The sequence below is a fragment of the Chaetodon auriga genome, chromosome 17 (genome assembly GCF_051107435.1).
Source record: "Chaetodon auriga isolate fChaAug3 chromosome 17, fChaAug3.hap1, whole genome shotgun sequence".
NCBI classification, from domain to species: Eukaryota; Metazoa; Chordata; class Actinopteri; order Chaetodontiformes; family Chaetodontidae; genus Chaetodon; species Chaetodon auriga.
The window spans coordinates 11,331,901-11,351,630 of record NC_135090.1 but is presented as its reverse complement, the minus strand read 5'-3'; the positions used below and the strand labels follow the sequence as shown (position 1 = coordinate 11,351,630).

The 19,730-nt window shown below is 43.4% G+C and overlaps 1 protein-coding gene across 1 annotated transcript in view; it reads left to right on the top strand.

The window, feature by feature from the left end:
• rapgef5a (Rap guanine nucleotide exchange factor (GEF) 5a) overlaps nucleotides 1-19,479 on the top strand; it is a 46,123-nt gene extending 26,644 nt beyond the window's left edge. Inside the window, exons 10-26 of the mRNA XM_076753956.1 lie at nucleotides 3,809-3,954; nucleotides 4,953-5,053; nucleotides 8,251-8,329; nucleotides 8,431-8,575; nucleotides 10,509-10,600; nucleotides 10,716-10,746; nucleotides 11,199-11,277; nucleotides 11,543-11,692; nucleotides 11,976-12,073; nucleotides 12,881-13,003; nucleotides 13,429-13,607; nucleotides 13,715-13,805; nucleotides 13,885-13,935; nucleotides 14,093-14,180; nucleotides 14,316-14,380; nucleotides 15,266-15,320; nucleotides 15,719-19,479. Of these exons, the coding sequence (XP_076610071.1) occupies nucleotides 3,809-3,954; nucleotides 4,953-5,053; nucleotides 8,251-8,329; nucleotides 8,431-8,575; nucleotides 10,509-10,600; nucleotides 10,716-10,746; nucleotides 11,199-11,277; nucleotides 11,543-11,692; nucleotides 11,976-12,073; nucleotides 12,881-13,003; nucleotides 13,429-13,607; nucleotides 13,715-13,805; nucleotides 13,885-13,935; nucleotides 14,093-14,180; nucleotides 14,316-14,380; nucleotides 15,266-15,320; nucleotides 15,719-15,837 (1,692 nt within the window). The 3' untranslated portion in view covers nucleotides 15,838-19,479. The remainder of the gene's footprint in view (nucleotides 1-3,808; nucleotides 3,955-4,952; nucleotides 5,054-8,250; nucleotides 8,330-8,430; nucleotides 8,576-10,508; nucleotides 10,601-10,715; nucleotides 10,747-11,198; nucleotides 11,278-11,542; nucleotides 11,693-11,975; nucleotides 12,074-12,880; nucleotides 13,004-13,428; nucleotides 13,608-13,714; nucleotides 13,806-13,884; nucleotides 13,936-14,092; nucleotides 14,181-14,315; nucleotides 14,381-15,265; nucleotides 15,321-15,718) is intronic.
• The last annotated feature ends 251 nt before the right edge of the window (nucleotides 19,480-19,730 follow it).

The following is a 19,730-nucleotide window of genomic DNA, read 5'->3' as shown; positions in this document are numbered from 1 at the left end:
GTGTGTGTGCGTGTGAGAGAGAGAGAGAGAGAGAGAGGGAGAGAGAGAGAGAGAGAGAGAGAGAGAGAGAGAGCGAGAAAAGGTGAGAGACAGACTGAGTTAGAGAGAGAGAGAAGGCAAAAGAGTCTTGATTTTGCAAGAAGTCGAAGAAGTTTTGCATCGTTCTTTCCTTGTTTTCTGTGCAGACATTGAACTCTTTCAATTTGTGTGTGTCTGTGTGTGTGAGAGAGAGAGAGAGATGTGTGTGTATGCAGTTTATGACCCCGTGAGGGCCACTGCGAGTGCACCTCCTCTCCTCCTATCTTCTCTTCGCCAAATCTTAAACCTCTAGACCGTAAAGTCTGACCATTCAAAGATAGAGGCAGAGAGAGACTTGGCTCCAGCGTGATGAGGGAAACAGAAAAAAGCTTTTCCAGAAGTGAACAGATGAGACAGTGAGAGGGGAAGGGTGGAGGTGAGGTGGAGGCACAGATGGTTGAATTGAAGGAAGGGATGGGAAGAAATGGAAGGAAAGGGACTGACGCACCTGTTAGCTGAGACCAGCTGTCCTGAAAACTGAGTTATGGAGGTTTTCTGGCCTACATGCCGGGCACGGCTGCTCCAGCTTTGTCAGACATCAGTCTGGCTCTGTCCTTCATAACTGTTTTAAACCATTACAGCATGTATTGCATAATTGATAATTTCATGTATTTGTTCTTCCACCAAAGCCTGACGTATTGCTGTTTTTGGCTCAGACTAAAGAAACTAATCAGTTCTGTCCAGCTGATGTAAATGCCACTTTACATTAAACAAGTTTGAACTAAACCGACAGCTTGATTCACACGACTTCTGTCTGACTCTTTCTCTCAGTACTTCTCACTTTTCCCCACACTCCTCCGTGTCTCTCACTTTCCTTCCCGGTCTGTTGCCTTTCATCCTGCTTTCTTTTCTCGTTCTCTCTCTCTTTCTGTGTTGCATAACTTTGTGACCCCTCCTCTCCACAGCACTCAAGTGCGCACTTTGTATATTTTTCCTTTTCGTGGCTTGAATTCTTTCTCAGGCTAAATTGATGTTGTTCGTCGGAGCGGCTGTTTGCACTTAACTCTTTAGGGGTGATTTGTGTGTGTGAATGCATGTGTGTGCACATACAGTTACATATGCACAGTGGAAGTGTTGCAAGTTTTACTGTTGTTTTGGTGCATTTTCTGGAAGCCTTTTGATCTCGAGCGTGTGTGTGTGTGTGTGTGTGTGTGTGTGTGTTTGTGTCAGTGTGTGCGTGTCTGTTAGCGTGTGCGTGTGTGTTGTAATGCTGCCTTCCTCCACTCTTGGCTCCGAGTTATTTTTCTTGGCATCTGTGTAAAGAGTGTGAGTGTCTGTGTTATCGGAAAGATCAACAGTTTGCTACTGTATCAGGAACGCTGCACAACATTTTCTTCTCTGTTGTTTTTATAGTGGTTACCATATAATTGGTTACATAATCTCTGTTTTTTCACTGTATTTCTGGGGCTTTAGATAGCTGGGGGTGTAGAGATGCAGGAAAGGTCAGAAGACATTAAGAGGGAGCCTTGTGATGAAGAGTCCTGGTTCATATTTGAACCCTGGGTGATGTGGTCTCATGGCATGTCCCCTTTAGACCACTTAGCCACCAAGCTTGTTATCTTGACTTCACATCTGGGCCGTTGGGTGCGGTCTGGGTGCCTGCCCAAATCGTAATTAATGGCATGCAGTGTCAGATCTCTTTACATCAGCCATCACTGCCTTATTTATCAGCTGTAAGTAACTCTGTCTTTCTAATCCTTGAGGACATTGAGTTTCAGCATGTTACATAATGAAATGGTTCTTTGAAATGCACATTTTCCACAGGTAGATTCATGTGTGTTTGTGGACTTACTGGACTGGACTGAAATCCACGGGTCAGCTAAAGGCTGGGTAGCACTGCAGTTTTACCCTTTGCCTTGTACTTTATTCACATTAACGATGGATAGCTTTGAGGACTAATCAATTAATGATAAAAGACATTGTAAAATTGTGCGTACTATAACGTCTTACTTAAAAGAAGCTCCAGTTGTCTTAGCAATGTTGAAGACGCTCTAAATCGAGTCCTGAACAAGACATTGTGCCACGTTGAACACCTCCAGTTTTATGTTTTGGAGTGTTCAGCCAAGATGGAGCCTCCGCTCGCGGGAATCAAACCAGATTCTCTGCAGTGGTGGGCGAGTGTTTTTTCTCTTTGAACTGATGAACTACCTGAACGCCCCTACAATGAATCATTATAAGATGTTGACATGAATAAGAACATTCTGTGGCAGATACAAGCGTTATATCATCATCATCATTTAGCCATAATGTAGACAGTGAACATGGAACTGAAGCGTGAGTCGTGAAGTCAGTTGTGTTTCCAAAATCACAAACTGGCCTCAAAGGGCTTGTCTAACGCTCTAAAAACACCTGTTTGGAACCACAGGTAAACAGGTTTGTTGGTAACAGGTGACAGGATCATGATGGGTATGAAAGGGGCATCCTGGAAAGGCTCAGTTGCTCAAAGAATATTGGTACATGGGCCCAACTTTTCTGGAATTGGAGTTGTATGTAATTGTGGCATCTAGATGTCGATGTGTGCAGTGCGACATGTATGTGTGTGTCTGTTGCACTGTGCAACACACACAGCCCTGCATAGAGAGTCACTGTTGTGATTGCTGGTTGATCCCTCTGGCTGTGACAGAGACTGCAGCGAGCAGCTGGAGGAGAGACGTTGCTTCTTTATCTCTCCTCCTGCTCCTGCCTTTGATCTCCCTCTCTCCTCTCCTTTTTCTGTCCTCTCCTCAGGCTGTTTCTTATTGTGCTCCTTTGTCCGTCTGGAGCTCTGTCGCCATTGCTCTGTCACTGCAGGTGTGCATCTGTATGTGGCAGAGTCACAGATCAAGTTGCTGTTCATTTTTGGAGCAGGGGATCATTTCAAGTCCCAGCCCACATTCCTATTTGTCCCCATTGTTATTTATTGCACAATACAATATCTTCTGAAGGTAGGAAATGCAATACTTCCCTTTGATGGTGCTAACAGAGTCTGCATATGGCTTGGTGAGTGAGTGAGTGTGTGTGCTACATTTGTCAATGTGTGGGACAAACATTTTAATCTGAAGTGAATAAGAAGCCCTGACAAACACCTGCAGTGGTCAAAACATGTTGGCTTTTTTATGAATTAGCCACGACAATAAAGGGTTTTCAGTGTTTCCTTCCCTGTTTGTTCGTGCCTCAAGTGCCTTCCTGTTTGAAGTGCTCTGTTTTTTCTCCCTGTTTTCCAAAAGCACCCGACATATTTTTGATCTATGTTGTACAGTATTATATAGAGCAGCCTGTCATCTCTTTTCCAGCAATATTTCAGAGTTTAAAGAAACTCTGATAATGATGTGTCGGCTGATATTTGTATTTTAACATTAACACTTTACATAAAAAACATTTTTCATTATGATCTTTGAAACTTTGTGAAGACCAAACTTAACTTACCTCAAGCTTATCTTTTGCAGATGTCATAGACACAGATATATCTTTAAAAAAAAATAAAAATAGGCCTTTAATATTGACTCAGCTGATGTGTCAGTCGGGCTCTGCTGGACACACAGGTATGTTGTTTTCTTACTCTGTAAAGCTTAGATTAAGGCTGACTGGGTTTTCAGTGACTCTGAACAGTTTGGACACACAGTTAGTATCACAATAATGTAGGCAGATACATCATATTCATTTTGTTTGTCTCCCTTAAATCGCCTTCCAACAGTTTTGTCCTTGCCTCACTTTGTGACATGTCCCTCTTCCCCCCCCCCCCCTCTCTCAGGAAGCGGTGGGGAGGGTTTGTCTGAAGGAGAGAGGCCGGGACGTATTGGTGTTGCAGAGAGTGACATCATCAGTGACGTCGCCATCTGACCGGCCCTCACCCACATCGTCAGGGGGCGGGTCCAGAGAGGAGGACTGTGACAAGAGGTCAGTCCCTCCTCCTACATAATAAGAGCCATCCAAACTAACAGTGGCAACAAAAAACATAATCATAGTACTCCTCCCTCTCTTCTTCAGCTTTTTACTTTTGGATCTCAAGCTGCAACCACGCACACATGCACGTACATGCAAAATATCAGTAGGGCTGTCAACAGTGCTGTGCTGTGTGAGTGCCTGAGTGTGTGTGTGTGTGTGTGTGTGCATGCATGGGTGTCTAAGATAATGTATGCTTTAGTTTCTGGCACAGAGCAGGAAGAAGAGAATGTCTTTTTTGTTTTCAGCTGAAAGAGAAAGAAAGATGACACCAAGACTGGTTCACTGCCTTGTGCAAATCAGTGTATGGGTTTAGGATCATCTATGAGCGTGTGTGTGTGTGTGTGTATATGTGTGCGCGTGTACATGTGCATTTCCTAAAAGTTAGTTTCTTTTGTGCAATGACTGTGTTTGTGTGTATTTAAGCCAGTGTGTGCCAGGACCTAAGGCACAATGCAGGGAGTGTCAGTGACAGGCAGGTTAAGTGGGTGTGTGTATATGTGTGTCTGTGTGTGTACAGCTTCTTCACAAGCAATCAGTTCCCTGTGTGCTACTGTAGGAGCTGTCAGGGAGAGGGTTTTAATCTCTGGAGCTCTTAGCTGACAGGGGCAGAAGGCAAGGCAGAGTACCCCACAGGAGAGCACTCCTGTGCAAAGCTTCAGATGAGGGCTGCTCCTCCGCAAGCGTTTAGATATGAAGATGACCACCGAGCTAGCTACACTTGCAGAGGCAGAGGAGGACATAGATAATGAAGATGAGGAGGACATAGATGATGAGGACAGCAACCATGATGAAGATGGTAGCAGTTCGGAAATCTGTACATTTGATGTTCCCCATTTTCGCTACATCGATGACGACGATGTGGAGGAGAATAAGGAGGAAGAGGGAGCATGGAGGGATGGAAGGGCCTCATTCTCTAGTGTGGAGGACTGTTGCAACTCTTCGTCTTACAGGTACGTGGTGGTGTCGGGGACGCCGCTCAAGATCTTGGAGCACCTGCTAAGCGACCTGCGGCTGGACGACCAAAGAGGGGCGCCAGAGAGCAGAGAGAGCGGTAAGTTGAAGTTATAGGTGAACACATGTCGGGTAAACATTATGCAGAAAAACTCATCTGTGAGGGGACATCACACACGGCATAGACATATCGATAGAAAGAATCAGAGTTCACTAAAAGTTAGTCAAATAAATGAAGCATCTGAGATATTTGTCTTGGCAGTTTTGCCAAAGGTGTGTTTAAACCTAAGCAACACCCCACCCTGTCATTGAAAGGAATTTCATTTTCCGCGCCACACAACAAGTTACAACACAGCCGAGCCCGGACCTTTGTCTGTTTCTTTCATTTTCCCCGAAACCCAGGAGGTATGCTCTCCCCCCTCGATTATGCTGTCTGTGTGTGTTTGTGTGGCTGCATGAGTCAGTCCACACTTCACACCACATCCAGGTGTGTGTGTGTTTGTGTGTGCAATCATTCAGCTGTGTCACTGCCTGTAAATATGAGAAACACTCAAGAGGTTAAATGCTCTAATGAGTTTGTGAAATGATCCCTCGGGGTGTTGTCGGCATTTCTGATGAAAACTATTGCTGTGGCTTGTTAACCGTCATATCTCATTTTTACAAACCTCAAGTCATAACTCCTGGCTTCTGTGACAGCGCAGCAGTTACAATACTTCTACACTTTTTTTATCTCAGGAAAAGTTTTGCTTTGTAGCTGTGTAGTTTGCACATAGATGACATTGACAGTAGGGCTGCAACTAATGATGATGTTCATTTTGATTTATCTTTTTGCACATAATCATTTGTGAGAAGACACAACAATATTTTGTAAAATCAAAATTCTCTTATTAATATTCTTTTCAGTTTGCGTGTTGATTAATCAACTAATCGTTTTGGGATTATTTGAAAGCATTTGTGATGTGAGTCGGTTTAGCTTTTTCTCCTTTACATGCTGTTATAGTAAGAGAACATTTCCTGCACTATATATATATAAAAAAAAGGAATTTTCTTCGGTGGTAGTCAGTGGATCTTTACTCCTTTTCTTGTGAATAAATTCGGTGGAGCCCAGGTCCAGTAAAATAATACTTTTATCACACAGAGACATCTGGGTCCCAAACCTGCATCTTGTAAGACCTGCTCTCGCTTGTTTGCGCCGCTTTAAGACAAGGCGTCTTTATGTATCAGCTCCTCAGCACCACCAGTTCCCAGCAGTCCACAGGGAGCCATCTCACTGAATTGCAGGAAGCAAACGAAGATAGAGGGAGAGATGAATGTAGGAGAGAGAGGGAGAGAACTGAGATGGTCTTTGTGGAGGAAGACCGCCTGATATTTATCCACTCGAAAGAGAAAAGACTCATTTTTTTTCTAAGGCCTGAGTTGATTTTGTTTAGTGGGTGCAGAGGGAGAGGCAGAAGCAGCAACGCAGATCAGGAGTGTTTGTGCATGTTTGGCTGTCTTTGTCTCTCTATCTGTGTGTGTGCATCTCTCGGTCTATGTGCGTTGAATAAGCATGAGGTTGAGCATGTGTGTGTGCGGAGGCCCTCTGGGGTGGTGCTGAGCATCAGTGTGCCGTTTTAGCGGGCTTTGCCGTGCCGCATGTTGAACAGGCTCGAACACGCTTCCACAGAGAAAGAGCGATTACCCCAACCACCCCTCCCCATGTACACACAAAAAGTCACACACACAACAAAAAACACAGCGGCAGATTACTGCGATTAGTTCAGCACACACACATTTTCTCTCTTTTTCCTGCCTCTCTCACAAGAGATAAAGTCCCCAAGGTCAGAACTGAATGAGTTATTCATCAGGGTGCTGTGTGTGTGTGTGTGTGTGTGTGTGTGTGTGTGTGTGTGTGTGTGTGTGTTAGGGTGTGTATTGCTGTGTCTATGAGCGTATGTGTTTGACTTTGTGTGTGCCAGCGGGCAAATGCAGAGGGCATATGTTGAAGATGAAAATGGATATTTATCATCACAGAGAGCTGAGAGAGGGCGAGCGTAGGAGGAGAGGAGTAGGGGGAGGAAATGTTACCGTCGAGAAGGAGAAAATGAAAAAATGGGGGTGTAGGGAAGGGGGGCGGACGAGCATAGTTTGGGATGGAGAGAGAGAGGAAACAGAGGGCAGAAGGAAAGACTGCTAGCTGGTCAACAAGGAGCTCTCCGTCCACAGAATTGAAAAGGGCTCAAAAAAGACACGGAAAACGAAAGTGAGTCAACAGGGGTTTGAAAAAGTCATAAGCTCAGTCAGAGCTGTCTAAAAATATTTCTTGAGAAAAGTTGTTTTTTTATTTCTAAAGAGAAGACGGTTCATTAAATATTAATGCTGTGGCCTCTGCTCAGTCTTGTATAATTGATTTCTTTGCTCTCTGTCTGACAGTGCCATATTTGGGTCACACATTTTCTCAGAGAAAGAGTTTGACACCACACACACGCACACACACACACACACACACACACACTCTCACACACACCACAGCTCCCGCACACCACCAACAATGGCTCATTACCCATCTGCCACGAGGGCTGTTTATATTCAGTTCTTACCCATTGAACACCTGCTGAGTCACACAGACACACACTCTCTCTCTCTCTCTCTCACACACACACACACATTAGCCTGCTCTGCTCTGCTGAAGTTTTTTTTTTTTTTTTAAGTTGTTAAGACCAAGAGCCCAGAGAAAAAAACAAAACACTTTTTAGTGTTTTAAATGTTTGCTTTTTCTATGTCAGACTGAATAGTCGGGAAATGAGCAGGAAAATTTTATTCACTCGCCTTTTAGCTCTGGTTTGGTCTCCACCAACAGCCAAGCATTACGGCATGTGAGAGAGCCAAATCTTTAAAGCTGTAGGCCTGAAAAATAAGGAGTTGAAAAAAGCTGTGTGGGACTGAGGGGAACTGAAGAGTTGGTGATGTCTCGGTGCTCATCACTATGAGGAGCCCCCGTCACAGAACACATAAGTCATTAAATTTATTGCTGTATGAAATTTTTGATTGCCACTACTTTAAGGGACCTACTTTAGGGACAATCAGGGATTAACATTTATGTTTTGTGATGTGACTGACACAAAGTGACTACGTAATGTGAGCACGTAATGTAGACTGAGGGAATCAGAGGTGAAATGAGGGCCGAAGGGAGAAACTAAGACACTTTCATGTGACTTTCCACATCTTATTTCCACAAATAAGTTGGAAACTTCACTTGCACCCACTTTGCCAGTGAAGGCCTTGAAAGTGACTGATTATATGTTTCCTGTGTTTCAGAAATGCTGCTGGACGACTTCCTGCTGACCTACCTAGTGTTCATGTCCACCAATGATCTCTGTCAGGCTCTGCTGGGACAATATCCTTAACACACACACACACACACACACACACACACACACACACACACACTCTTTCAGCCTCCACACTGTCCCTCGTTGTCTCCTTGACCACTCTCACCTATAGCAGTGCCCGCTGCAGGGGCCAGGAGGAGGGTAAAGACGCCCTCTTCAGGAAGCGCAAGGTACTGCAGCTGGTCTCCCACTGGACCAGGCTCTACAAGGACTTCCTCAAAGAAGAGGAGCACGTCAGGAGCTTTATGAAGGTACAGAACTACTCCCCTTCATCCCCACATCTGTTGTTTCTCTCTTCTCACTCTGTTTCTTGTATTTCAATGGTTTAATGAGTCTGACCCTCTGGTGTCCTTTCACACGTGTCACTGAAGAACATGAGACGACTCATTCATCTTCATTTGTCTTTCTGTCTTGTTCTAAAATTGGGTTTGTCCTTCCTCAGCTTCTGTACGGCAGGACATCAAGCATTTGGTGGAGAGAGCTGAAGAGCTTTCTGCCTGTCTACCTGTGTGTGTGTGTGTGTGTGTGTGTGTTCCCTGATCTTTTTGTTGAACTGTGTTTCAGCTTTCTCCCACAGGGGCACCTTGTTAATGTTTTTATCTCCTCCTTTTGACAAAGCAAGCTAATAAGAAAGAGAGAAAACACAGGTGCTTTCATGGTGTATCACATGAGGAGTGACAGATACGGGCTGTATGTTTTTCTTTCTAGACTAATACAAGATAGCCAGTAGAATTATTCACATCCAATAACAAGTAACAGATACTACACACCTGTACAGTACGTACACAGGACATCATGGGCATTAAAAACACACACATACAGATTCTTTGTCTTACATTATTTTCACGTTTCTCTGGAGCAGCGCTGCGAGTCTCCACTGCGTCACTGCTGCATTTTCACGTGGTCGGCTGAATCGGACTGTGACAGTCATGACACTGAAAGAGAAACGGACAAACACACACACACACACACACACACACACACACACACACACACACATACACACATACAACACGATCACACATGTACTTATCCACACGCTCACACACGTCAAACACAGACACACACACACACACACACACACACACTCGCCAATCACTTGTCCCTCCATAACCTGACGGCTCCATTGCTCGGTGCCGGGTTGCTATGGAAACCAAAGTGCGAGGGTTGGCATGGGTATAATCTCATATGGAGTGCGTAACCCAGGTGATAGTTGCCTAGTAACAGAGGAATGAGAGGGGAATTGGGATGGGAGGCTACGGCGGGTCAATGACAGCGATAAGCAGGTGTGTGGAGATATGTGTGTACGTGCATGCGTGTGTGTGGATCCTTGTAAGCGCTTAATGTTACTGCCTCATGCTGCTTCATAACTCTCTGCCACGCACACACAAACACTGCAGAGTGTGTCTAGTCACTCATTTGAGTACAAGGTGCAGAATTTGTGTGATGTTTCTTTCATGTAATCGACCCACGCAGCATCATTTACATGATCGTTAATGAGCTGCTCAGACTTCATTCTTTTCTCATCCAGGTTCACTAATAAACAGCAACGTTTATGGAAGGTAGCCTTTATTGACGGCGTCTGAAGTTGAACTTTTTTGGCTTACCTACCATAAGGACTGTCACATTCTAATTTATTTACGTTTTACACAGCGTCCCAGTTTTTTTTGATTGGGGTTGTACAAAAGCACAGATTTTCTCTCTCACCTCCATCATCAGTGCACATTTTGAAATGTGCCACAAGTTTGGAAAGCACTGATATGGATGATGTTATCATAAGGCCTCCTCGTGGTATCTAGCCATACAGATGGTTTTTATTTTGCAGTATTTGCCCAAGTTTTCAGATATCTGACCTTTTATCCTTCCAGCCCACTACTATTAAGTTGAATAGAAGTTCATTCATGATGCTCAGAGCTCACACACCTTGTTTAGGCACAGTAACTCAGATAAGGTAGCAGCGAGTCCAACATCTGTTTGATATGGAGTCAGTGCAGAGTGATGGTTAGAAACTGAGCCCGGTGGATAGCAGTGCCAGAGTCTGAGAACATACAAAGACCAAAGACTAAGGCATTCAAAAGTTATTCCTGCAGCCTTTCTGATTATCAGTCAACAAGTGTGAACACAAGATTGTTGGTGTGATTTCATGGATCTTGCTTTTCTTTTCTCTCTCTCCCTCTCTGTCAGACCTTGTACAGGTGTGTTTTAGAAGATCTGTATGAATTCCCTACACTAGAGAAAGACCTGAAGGAGTTTCAGAAACTTCTGCGTCGCAGACAGTAAGTGTGTTCATCCTCTGTATTCAATATAGTGATAACTAACAACTAAATCTAGTTTTTATGTTTCCATGCCTGCCTGCATCCCTCCTCACTGCTGCTCGTTTCTTTCTTGTAGCACTGTGGATGACTGCCCTCCAAACCAGAAGGTAAATCAGAGATTGCGGATGGTAGATGAGAGGGAATGTTTACTACATCCACATTGCTTGACACTGTCAGCTGTGTTTTACTTTATAAATAAAGATAGAATTTAATAAATATTAGAGATGTGGTGATGTAGTTTTTCAGAACCAGTCAAACCAGTAAGGTTCCTGATTGTGTCAGCCGATGTTGAGTACCAATTCTAGCACTTAAATTAGTCATTTATGACAATATTCCATGAACTTAGACAGTTACAAGAAATAATGATGCCCTTCAGTCATACAGTAGACTACACATTATATTGTACTATGAGGCACTTGAGCCCATAGAGGTTCAATTGTAATCAATCTGAGCTGCACAGGTGCTGATACAGATGCTACAGATGTTATCAGTGCATGACTATATTCAGTGAAGTTTAACTAGTGTATTGTGTGTGACCATGTTTCTCTCTCTCTGTCAGAGTAAACAAATGTATCAGCAGTTGAGTTTGAAGGAAAACTTTGTGCAACTCCGAAATCCACCGACTGAGACTCGTGAGGGTGAGTAACACAAATACATGCACGCGCACATTTGCTCAACACAAATATACTGCCCAAGACTGTACATAGTTATGCACAGACTGAGTTTTGCACATGCAAATAGCTTAAATACAGTGTGTTGCATTTTCCTGTCTGCTGCAGTGCTTGACAAAAATTAACTCAAGTCTCTCTCTCTAAATACTTGAGTTGTTTCTTCATGCTGACTCTACAGCATTTCAGTGCTTTTGTTTTAGCCACTCGATGAACATTTTCTATGTTCTTCCAGTTATCTGTTGCGTGTACGTGAGCGCTGACTCCTACCTGAGTGTCCACACGCACCCCTCAATGGAGGCCCATGAGCTGCTGAGGATTGTGGGTCTGAAAATGGACCGAGCAGAGGAAGACATGGTGCTCGCTGTGGTGTCCAACACTGGAGGTACACAGAAACACAAACACACAAAGAAATGCATGCAATTAAATCTTGAAAATGCTCATTTTCTGCACTGGTGGTTCCCACAGTTCTGACCGTTTATTGATAACACCTATTGTAATTTCTGTTTTTTTAAAATAAGGTGATTAAATGAGCTACTCTACAATCATCCCCCTTGGAAACTGCAAAAGTACAAGTACCCGTGGTTGGGAATCACTGTTCTACCCTCTTGGCTCTAAAGTATTATCATCTCTCTCTCCCTCTTTTCTGTGTATATTTGTCTCTACAGAGCGGAGGGTGTTACAGCCCAGTGACTGCGTGTATTCAGAGTCTCTGACCCCACAGGGAAAGCTTGTGGCCTGTCGCAGGGATCTCACTGAGATTTTGGTACGGAAATGCGCTCATTCAACACTCAACACTCATTTTTCATAAGCATTGATAGAGGCTAAAGATGCAGCTTGCAGGTTTAAAGCAAACCACCACCTCTCAAAGATATGATAATTTGGGCATTTGCTGCTTCTGCTATCGTTGGTTGCCTCCGTATCGTGTTCTTGCTAAATCAGGCATGAAAATGAATATTCTAATTCCCCAGCTGACATATTTTCACAGTGTTACGATGAGTCATGCATTATAAGCAAGCCGGAAAGACTCAGGCCAGGTGATTGTTATTAACTCTGACTCAATAGGAGAGAAAAGGTGTGAGCCACAATTACTTTGTTGTTGCCCAACCGTGACAGCAGGATTGGAAAGTGCTGTATCAGGGCAGCGTGTTGTTCTGTAATGGCATGTTTTCCACAGCAGAGCTTCAGTTGTGAATCATCAAATAATTTTGCAATATTGAGCATCGTACCAACTGCACTACTATCCAACCAGCAGGCTGCTAGGTGTGTAATATTTAGTTTTATTTAGCATATTGTCTGCTGAGTCAATCGTCGGGCCTTCAAATGCAGAGCTGTAGTTAATATGGTGACCTGTAACCAGAGCGATTGTGTTGCAGAATCATCACTTCCCTGTTAGCTTTCACTTCTGCTTGTATGTATGCTGGAGGTACTTGTTGTAATGTGTCTGGCTGTTTTTTAGCTTATTTGGAGGTTGCCCTATTCCTGTAGATAGACAGCACCTGTGACAGTATATGTATTTTTGTGTGTACATTGTATTTCTATGTACTAACTTAGCTTTCCTTTGTGTGTGCAGCCTCCTTTAACGGACAGTGCTGAGCTAAGCAGGAGGCCGGTGCGACTCTTAGGTATTAACACCTGGGATGTGGCAGCTGCTCTCACACACCTGGACTGGAGCCTCTTCAAATCCATCCATGAGGTATATACTCACACACACAGGTACACAAATGTATGCATATGGTGTGTGCACATAGTGTAGAATAAATTTATATTCGTGACAGATTGCTGGAATATAAGCATTTAAGACTGCAAATGCTCTCCGGTACTTGCCGGATCATGAGTACAGAAAGTCTTCTTGCAGCTGAGTGGCTGTCAGGAAAAGATTAATATTTGTGAGAATGGGGAAGCACAGCACAATGTGAGCATTTAATGCTTTTCTCTGATGCATATGATTGCAAATTGAATTTATTCAGGTTTTGGGCTGTTGGTTGGACAAAACAAGCAATATTAAGATGTCACCATGGGCTCTGGAAATATATGACTGATGTTTTATAGACGTTTTTAAAATGATTAATCAAATCATCAAAAGAAATAACACAGACTCTTGCCTCCCTCCACATGCAGCAGGAGCTGGTGTACTACACCCTCAGCCGTGCTCCTGGTACGGGCCACACGGCGGCGCTCTCAGTCCTGCTCCAGCGCTGTAACGAGGTCCAGCAGTGGGTCATGTCCGAGGTGCTCATGTGTGTGTCGCTCAACAAGAGAGTACAGCTGCTCAAGAAGTTCATCAAGATTGCAGCTCAGTAAGAACACACACACTATCAGAAATGCACACAATGTATTGCACGTGTATTAAACTCATCAAGATTTCTATGCATAATGACCTTGTAACATTTTTGTGTGTTTTTAGCTGTAAAGCCCAAAGAAATTTGAACTCGGCATTTGCCATCATCATGGGTCTCAACACAGCAGCTGTCAGTCGACTCAACCAAACCTGGGAGGTAAGCGTGTGCGTTGTCATTTAGTGTGTTTGTACACATGCACTTTAAATCAAATTCTGACCAAACGGCTTCCTTTCAGAAATGTCCGGGGAAGTTCAAGAAGCTTTTCTCGGAGTTGGAGCTCATCACGGTGAGACTTACTTGACACATGCAGAGATAGACGTCGACCATGAAATATGTTCTTCTTTTCATTTGATAATGAAATCTTGAAAGCTTGTCTCTTTTTTCAATTTATTCCTTTCACACTGTTCTCTCTCTTTCTCCACCTGCCCACCACCTTTCTTCAGGATCCATCTCTGAACCACAAAGCCTATAGGGAATCCTTCAAGAGGATGAAACCTCCTAAGATCCCTTTCATGCCTCTTCTCCTGAAAGGTATCACTTCTGACCCCTCCACACACACACACACACACACACACACACACACACACACACACACACACACACACACACACACCCCTTATTGTTTTTGGTGAATGAAACCTTAATATACTTTTCCCCTGCTTTTAGATATCACCTTTATTCATGAGGGAAACAAGACCTTCCATGACAACCTGGTCAACTTTGAGAAACTGGTAAGTTGCATCTGTTTTGTAAGGTCTGTCAGTTTTTAGTAAATGCACAACAGGTCAGATAAATGGAAAATGGGGTTAAAATGCTTTAATTTATATAGCACCCAAAGCACTTTACATTTTGCCTCCCATTGTGTGCACACACACACACACTTACACACGGATGGCAGCGAGCTACCATGCAAAGTGCTGGTCTAACCAGCAGGAGCACTTTTGGGCTCGTTTTAAGGAGGTAAGGATCCGACTGCCAACCCTGTGATTAGCGGACAGCCAGCTCTGCCTACTGAGCCACAGCTGTTCCCATCAAACGTTTGTTTCACAGTAATTAATTTAGGGCAGCATGTCGCCAAAAAGAAAAAAGAGTTTTGACAAGTTAGGAAAAGAAGAGAGAAAGATTAGTCACAATCAGCTGCTGGTGTGTGAGAAAACTCACCGCTGCACTGCAGTTTGACAAGCTGGGCACACATTTTAGACAGTAGAGTCTGCATTGAAGCAACCAGGGAAGCCCTGCTATGTATATTAGAGAAGCCAGTCAGAAGTAATCAGTGTGTTATATGTATTAATGAACGACCATGAATGCAGACATTTATTACTGTAATTCTGTAGCAAGGCTCTTCAGCCCTGTTACTATTCTGTTCATTAAAGCTGTATCGAAGATAATCCGAACTGTTTCAAGAGAGTTAGTAATAATTCATGTTAGCGTAAAGGCGTAAATGTATAAGGTCAAAGAGTAGAAAACTGCTGCGGCAGTCAGTGATCAATAATGAATGGAGAGTCAGAGTGCTGTTTGTTATTAGTGCTCTGGAACAGCACAAGTCTGCCTCAGAATATTAGATCTGGTTTGATTGATATTGCACTGATGCAACATGTCTTCTTTTAAACCAACAGCACATGATTGCAGACACAGTGAGAATGATTCGCCACTGCCAAAGCGACCAGCCAGGTGAGCCCTCTCGCTCCTTCAGTTGGAACAACAGTCCTAACTTCACAAATTAGAACACAGGCTCAGTTTCGTGGGCTCTTCAGGTCTTCAGTCTCCCCTCTTGTGACAAACAGTTTCTTGTGGGTGAAGTATTGATGTTTGGATCCAGTCATTGTGAGGAACGTACTGCCATCTGCAGCTGAGTTAGTGTACTGCACCTGTACCTGAGTGCTGTCTCTCCCACTCAGTTTTCTCTTACAGTTTCCAAGCAACCATTTCCAGACAGTCTTTTACTCTCTTTGTATGGCCATAACACAGTCTGTGTTCGTGCCCACTGTGTGCGAATGTTACTGTTGTTGAGTCCAGCAGAAAGCTCTTCTGTGTGTCACTGATGTGCGTGTTTTGTGTCTGTCCCATAGGCAACGAGGTAATTGGGGTCGACAGCGCCGAGGTGAGGGCGAGCGTTCACTGCCTGCACATTATTGACAATCAGCAGACGCTTTTCGAACTGTCACACAAACTGGAGCCACGTGCATAAAAACACACACACACACGCACACAGACGCACCCATACACACATACCCTCACAGACACATACACACACACAAACCCACTGGACACAGCGCAGTGGAAATGTGACACAGAGGACGCTTTGCACAGCAAAAAGTCACACATGCATACACTGCAACAAAATCATAGTACCAGCAGAGGGGCCAAGTGGACAATAAGGTGCCATGTGTTCTGACAAAGACACGGAGCTGCCTGCTTTCTGAAGGCTTTGACGCCCAGCTTGTGTTCATAAAGGATTTATACAGTCCGTACATGCTCTGTGAACTGTCTACAGGAAGAGATTCTGCACAGCAAGACGGAGATTTGCCAAACTGAGACAGAGGATAGAGGAGGCTGTAATTAGTTTGTACAGTATCTATTGGACTGAATATGCCCTTGTTTCTGTTCCTGTGATGAGCTTTTGGTTATTTATGAGCTTGGTCAGCAGGTGGAATGTTCCTTTAATTTCGTCAAAGTCTCATCACCCTCCTCGGAGGTCAACAAGGACTTGATCGCCTCTTCATCATTTCAGTTACCAACACAAAGTCGTCTATAGAGGAGTTAGACTTGTTTATAACCTGATGGCCACAATCTGCCCCATCGACGGTCTCATACGATTTCATCTGCATATCACATACCTCGTGACGCATGTATATCCAGATTACATGCCATAGTTATTTAGGTGTATGATGTGGAGCTTTCCTTTGGTTATTGAGTGATTCTTATGTAACACATCAGCAGTCAGTGCTGAAGCAGTACAACACTTTCACATATTTACACCTTTTTCTCCTTTTCTCGCCGAGGCTCTGTCTTCCAACTAAAGATGCAGAGCCTCGGTGAGTGACAACAGGTGTGACGTTAACGGTGCATTGTGTCTGGCATATGAAGGGAGCACTGTGAGAAGCGTTGTTCTTGACTCGCTGTGACATGAAACACTAAAGCTCTCCTGAATGTGCCAGAGTTCAAACACCGTTGATGAGGAGTGAACCGTTTTTAGAGTCCTGGTTGACTTTTAGCCAAACACTCCTCATGCACTCTTCTCTATGATGGTTTTCTGTGAATAGATAATGAGGATTTTACATTGTATATAACGTGGACCTGTACATTTTTCAGTGCCAAATGTCACATTGAGTCCTGCGGTGAAAATGGACTATAGAGCTCTTGGTTTATTTAGGAATCAGTGTCTGTTTTTTTTATCGGAGAATTTCATTTCCTTGAACGCGCCCCCTGGGACGACGTCTGGTCCTTGATCATGTAAAGCAGATCTGACTCCTCACGGAGATGCTTTCTGACATTATGACAACTGATTTCAGGGCGCACGATGGTATCCCACTCACCCCGGGTTGCTATGGAAACACAGCCCCGTCACAGAGCTGTTTTTCTTTCTTTTTTAATCCTTGAGTTATATCACCTTGACAGATACGTCAAAGCACTGCACCACAGTTAAGAAATAGCTTTATTCAACAACATCATGTTCGCGGGGAGATTTGGACGTGGATGATTTATTCTGACTGACTGAAAAGATCACATGATCCAGAAGTGGTCTTGTGGAAACTGTTTGTGAAAACCAGCGCAGGGCGTGGACAGAATAATGGAAGCACAGACTTCCTCTGTTAGAGTGAGACTGTTTTTTCTTTTACAGCTTTGGTTCATCCAGTAATTTAAAAACACACTAACTATATGCAGACTGGAAAAATTATCCTCTGAACTAAATAAATCCTCAAATTCGGACAATACGCTCCTGTTGGCACGGCCATGACGTGAAAAACTATTGTTATTCCAGTCACCATGGGACCAGCCTGTCTCTTTATAAAATGATCACCCTGGCTTAGTCTGTAGTCTCAAGGAAAGAAATGCAGCATGTGATGAGAGGAATAATTCAGAAATTATACATGAGGGATGATGATACATACAAATGATGCCCTTTAGAATCACGAGCAGTCTTCACATCTAGCAGACGCTAACTGTGTTTGTGTTACTTGGTCCTCACCCTGTATCTGTTCATGCATAGCCTGTCACTTCAGTGGACCATTTCTGCTGAGTCGGAGAGAAATCCAGAGGAGAGATTCCTGAAAGTTATGTAGCGATGCATTGTTTGGATGGATCTAAAACATGGGGGGTAACGTGCAATACGGTAGAAATGTTGTTGCCACAAGTGCTTGTCGTCATTTCAACACTAAGCCTTTCAGAGCACAGAGCTGCTTTCTCCTTTTAAAACCTCTTCGCTTCATTACAAGAAAGAGATGAAAGATGATCCCAAGGTGAAGACTCGCTTTTAAGCAGAATTCTTGTGTTATGAGGAGCTTCGTCATCATCTGTGTATTAAAAACTCTTAAAGGCAAACTAACCTGCTGTTGTCACCAACGCTCTGACACTGAATGTGAAGCCAGTTTCTCAGACACTGCTGCTTTGGACTAGTCACCCAAGTTGATTTATTCTGATTGAAAGCTGACTTGGGCCATTTAAGTAGTACTTTTTCCGATTGTACAATAACATTCATAAATTCTGAGTGTCAATTTCCCCTTTAAAGCGAGACTGTGTAACTTTTCCTGAACGGCAGCCACTGCAGCTTCTTGAGAACGTTATGGGATAATGCTAAATGCCGAACTGCTGTTTAGCATTTAGCTAAAGAGCTAAGATGCTGTAATAGTAGCACAAGTGGAGAAAAGTCATAAAGCTAAAGCTGTGTGTTTGCCACCTTGAGACTTAAGTAAAACTCTTAAATTGAGCAACAATGTGTTTCCTTGCTTTTGACTTCAGCTTTTCATTTCTAAGGGAAATATTATGTTATTTCTTCTCTTCGGTTCCCCAGTCTTGCTTTAAAGATGCCTTTTGTGAAACCCAGTCAGCGATTCCTTGACTGCTGGAGCTAATAAGTCAGAGCCATGGTCTGTTCATATTCAGTGTCATAGGAAGGCCTCGTGGTAGTCATTTTTACTATTAACCTGTACATGATGCACACATGCACAAACACACCTCTGCTCATTGTGTTCAAAGAGCAGGTTAGTTGTGCTCTACTAGTTATTTATTATGATGTTAATTTATGTGTTTCTGAGGTGACAGAAGTTCATGTGCCATGTTCAGAGGGTCAACAATGTGGATATGTGGTTTGAAGCTGCAGAGCTGGAATGTAAACGTACTTGTTATGTCTTGTGGCCACTGGAGGGCAGCAGAAGAGCAAGTCAGTGTGACGACGCTCATCTCCTTCCTCTGGTGTCAAATGCTGTAATGGACAGGAAACCAACAGGAAGGTGTATTTAGTGTTTAATCGGCTGTTATGACTGTGTAAAGTTAAGGGTTTTTTTTTTTTTAAATAATGTTGTTTAAAACCTGTTTGCATGTTAAAAAAAACACAAAGTTCAGAATGCAGGAGAGGACACATTGAAGGCTTTGTACTATTGTAATATTGTTGATGTGTAAATATATGCCCATGTTTGGTATGTTGTTATTATTTATCAGTTGTAAATGGAAAAAAACAAACAAACAAAAAAAAACTAGTCAACCACAAAGCAATACGTCTCCCCTCGTGTCCCCTCAACCTTCTGACAGCTGAAGCCACATGTCTTTTCTAAAGCTGCGTTTTATTATGTCAAAATATGACTGAAATGAATAAATTATAGGTTTTATGTGACATTTTCCGAGTGAGCTTGTGGTCCTTTTTGGCTTTTGTTCAGACACTGAGTAGTGTACAAGTGTTTTCCAGATGCATTTGACCAGTGATATCACACCAACAGCACAAACACTGTTACATAAAGCACATCACAGAAAGTGGCTCTTCGACTTTCTCTGCATGGTTCTCGATAACATCCTGCAGTGCAGATCACATACTTAGAGACTCTTTCTTTATATAAATGATTATAAGACGGGTTTCCAGTGCCCACC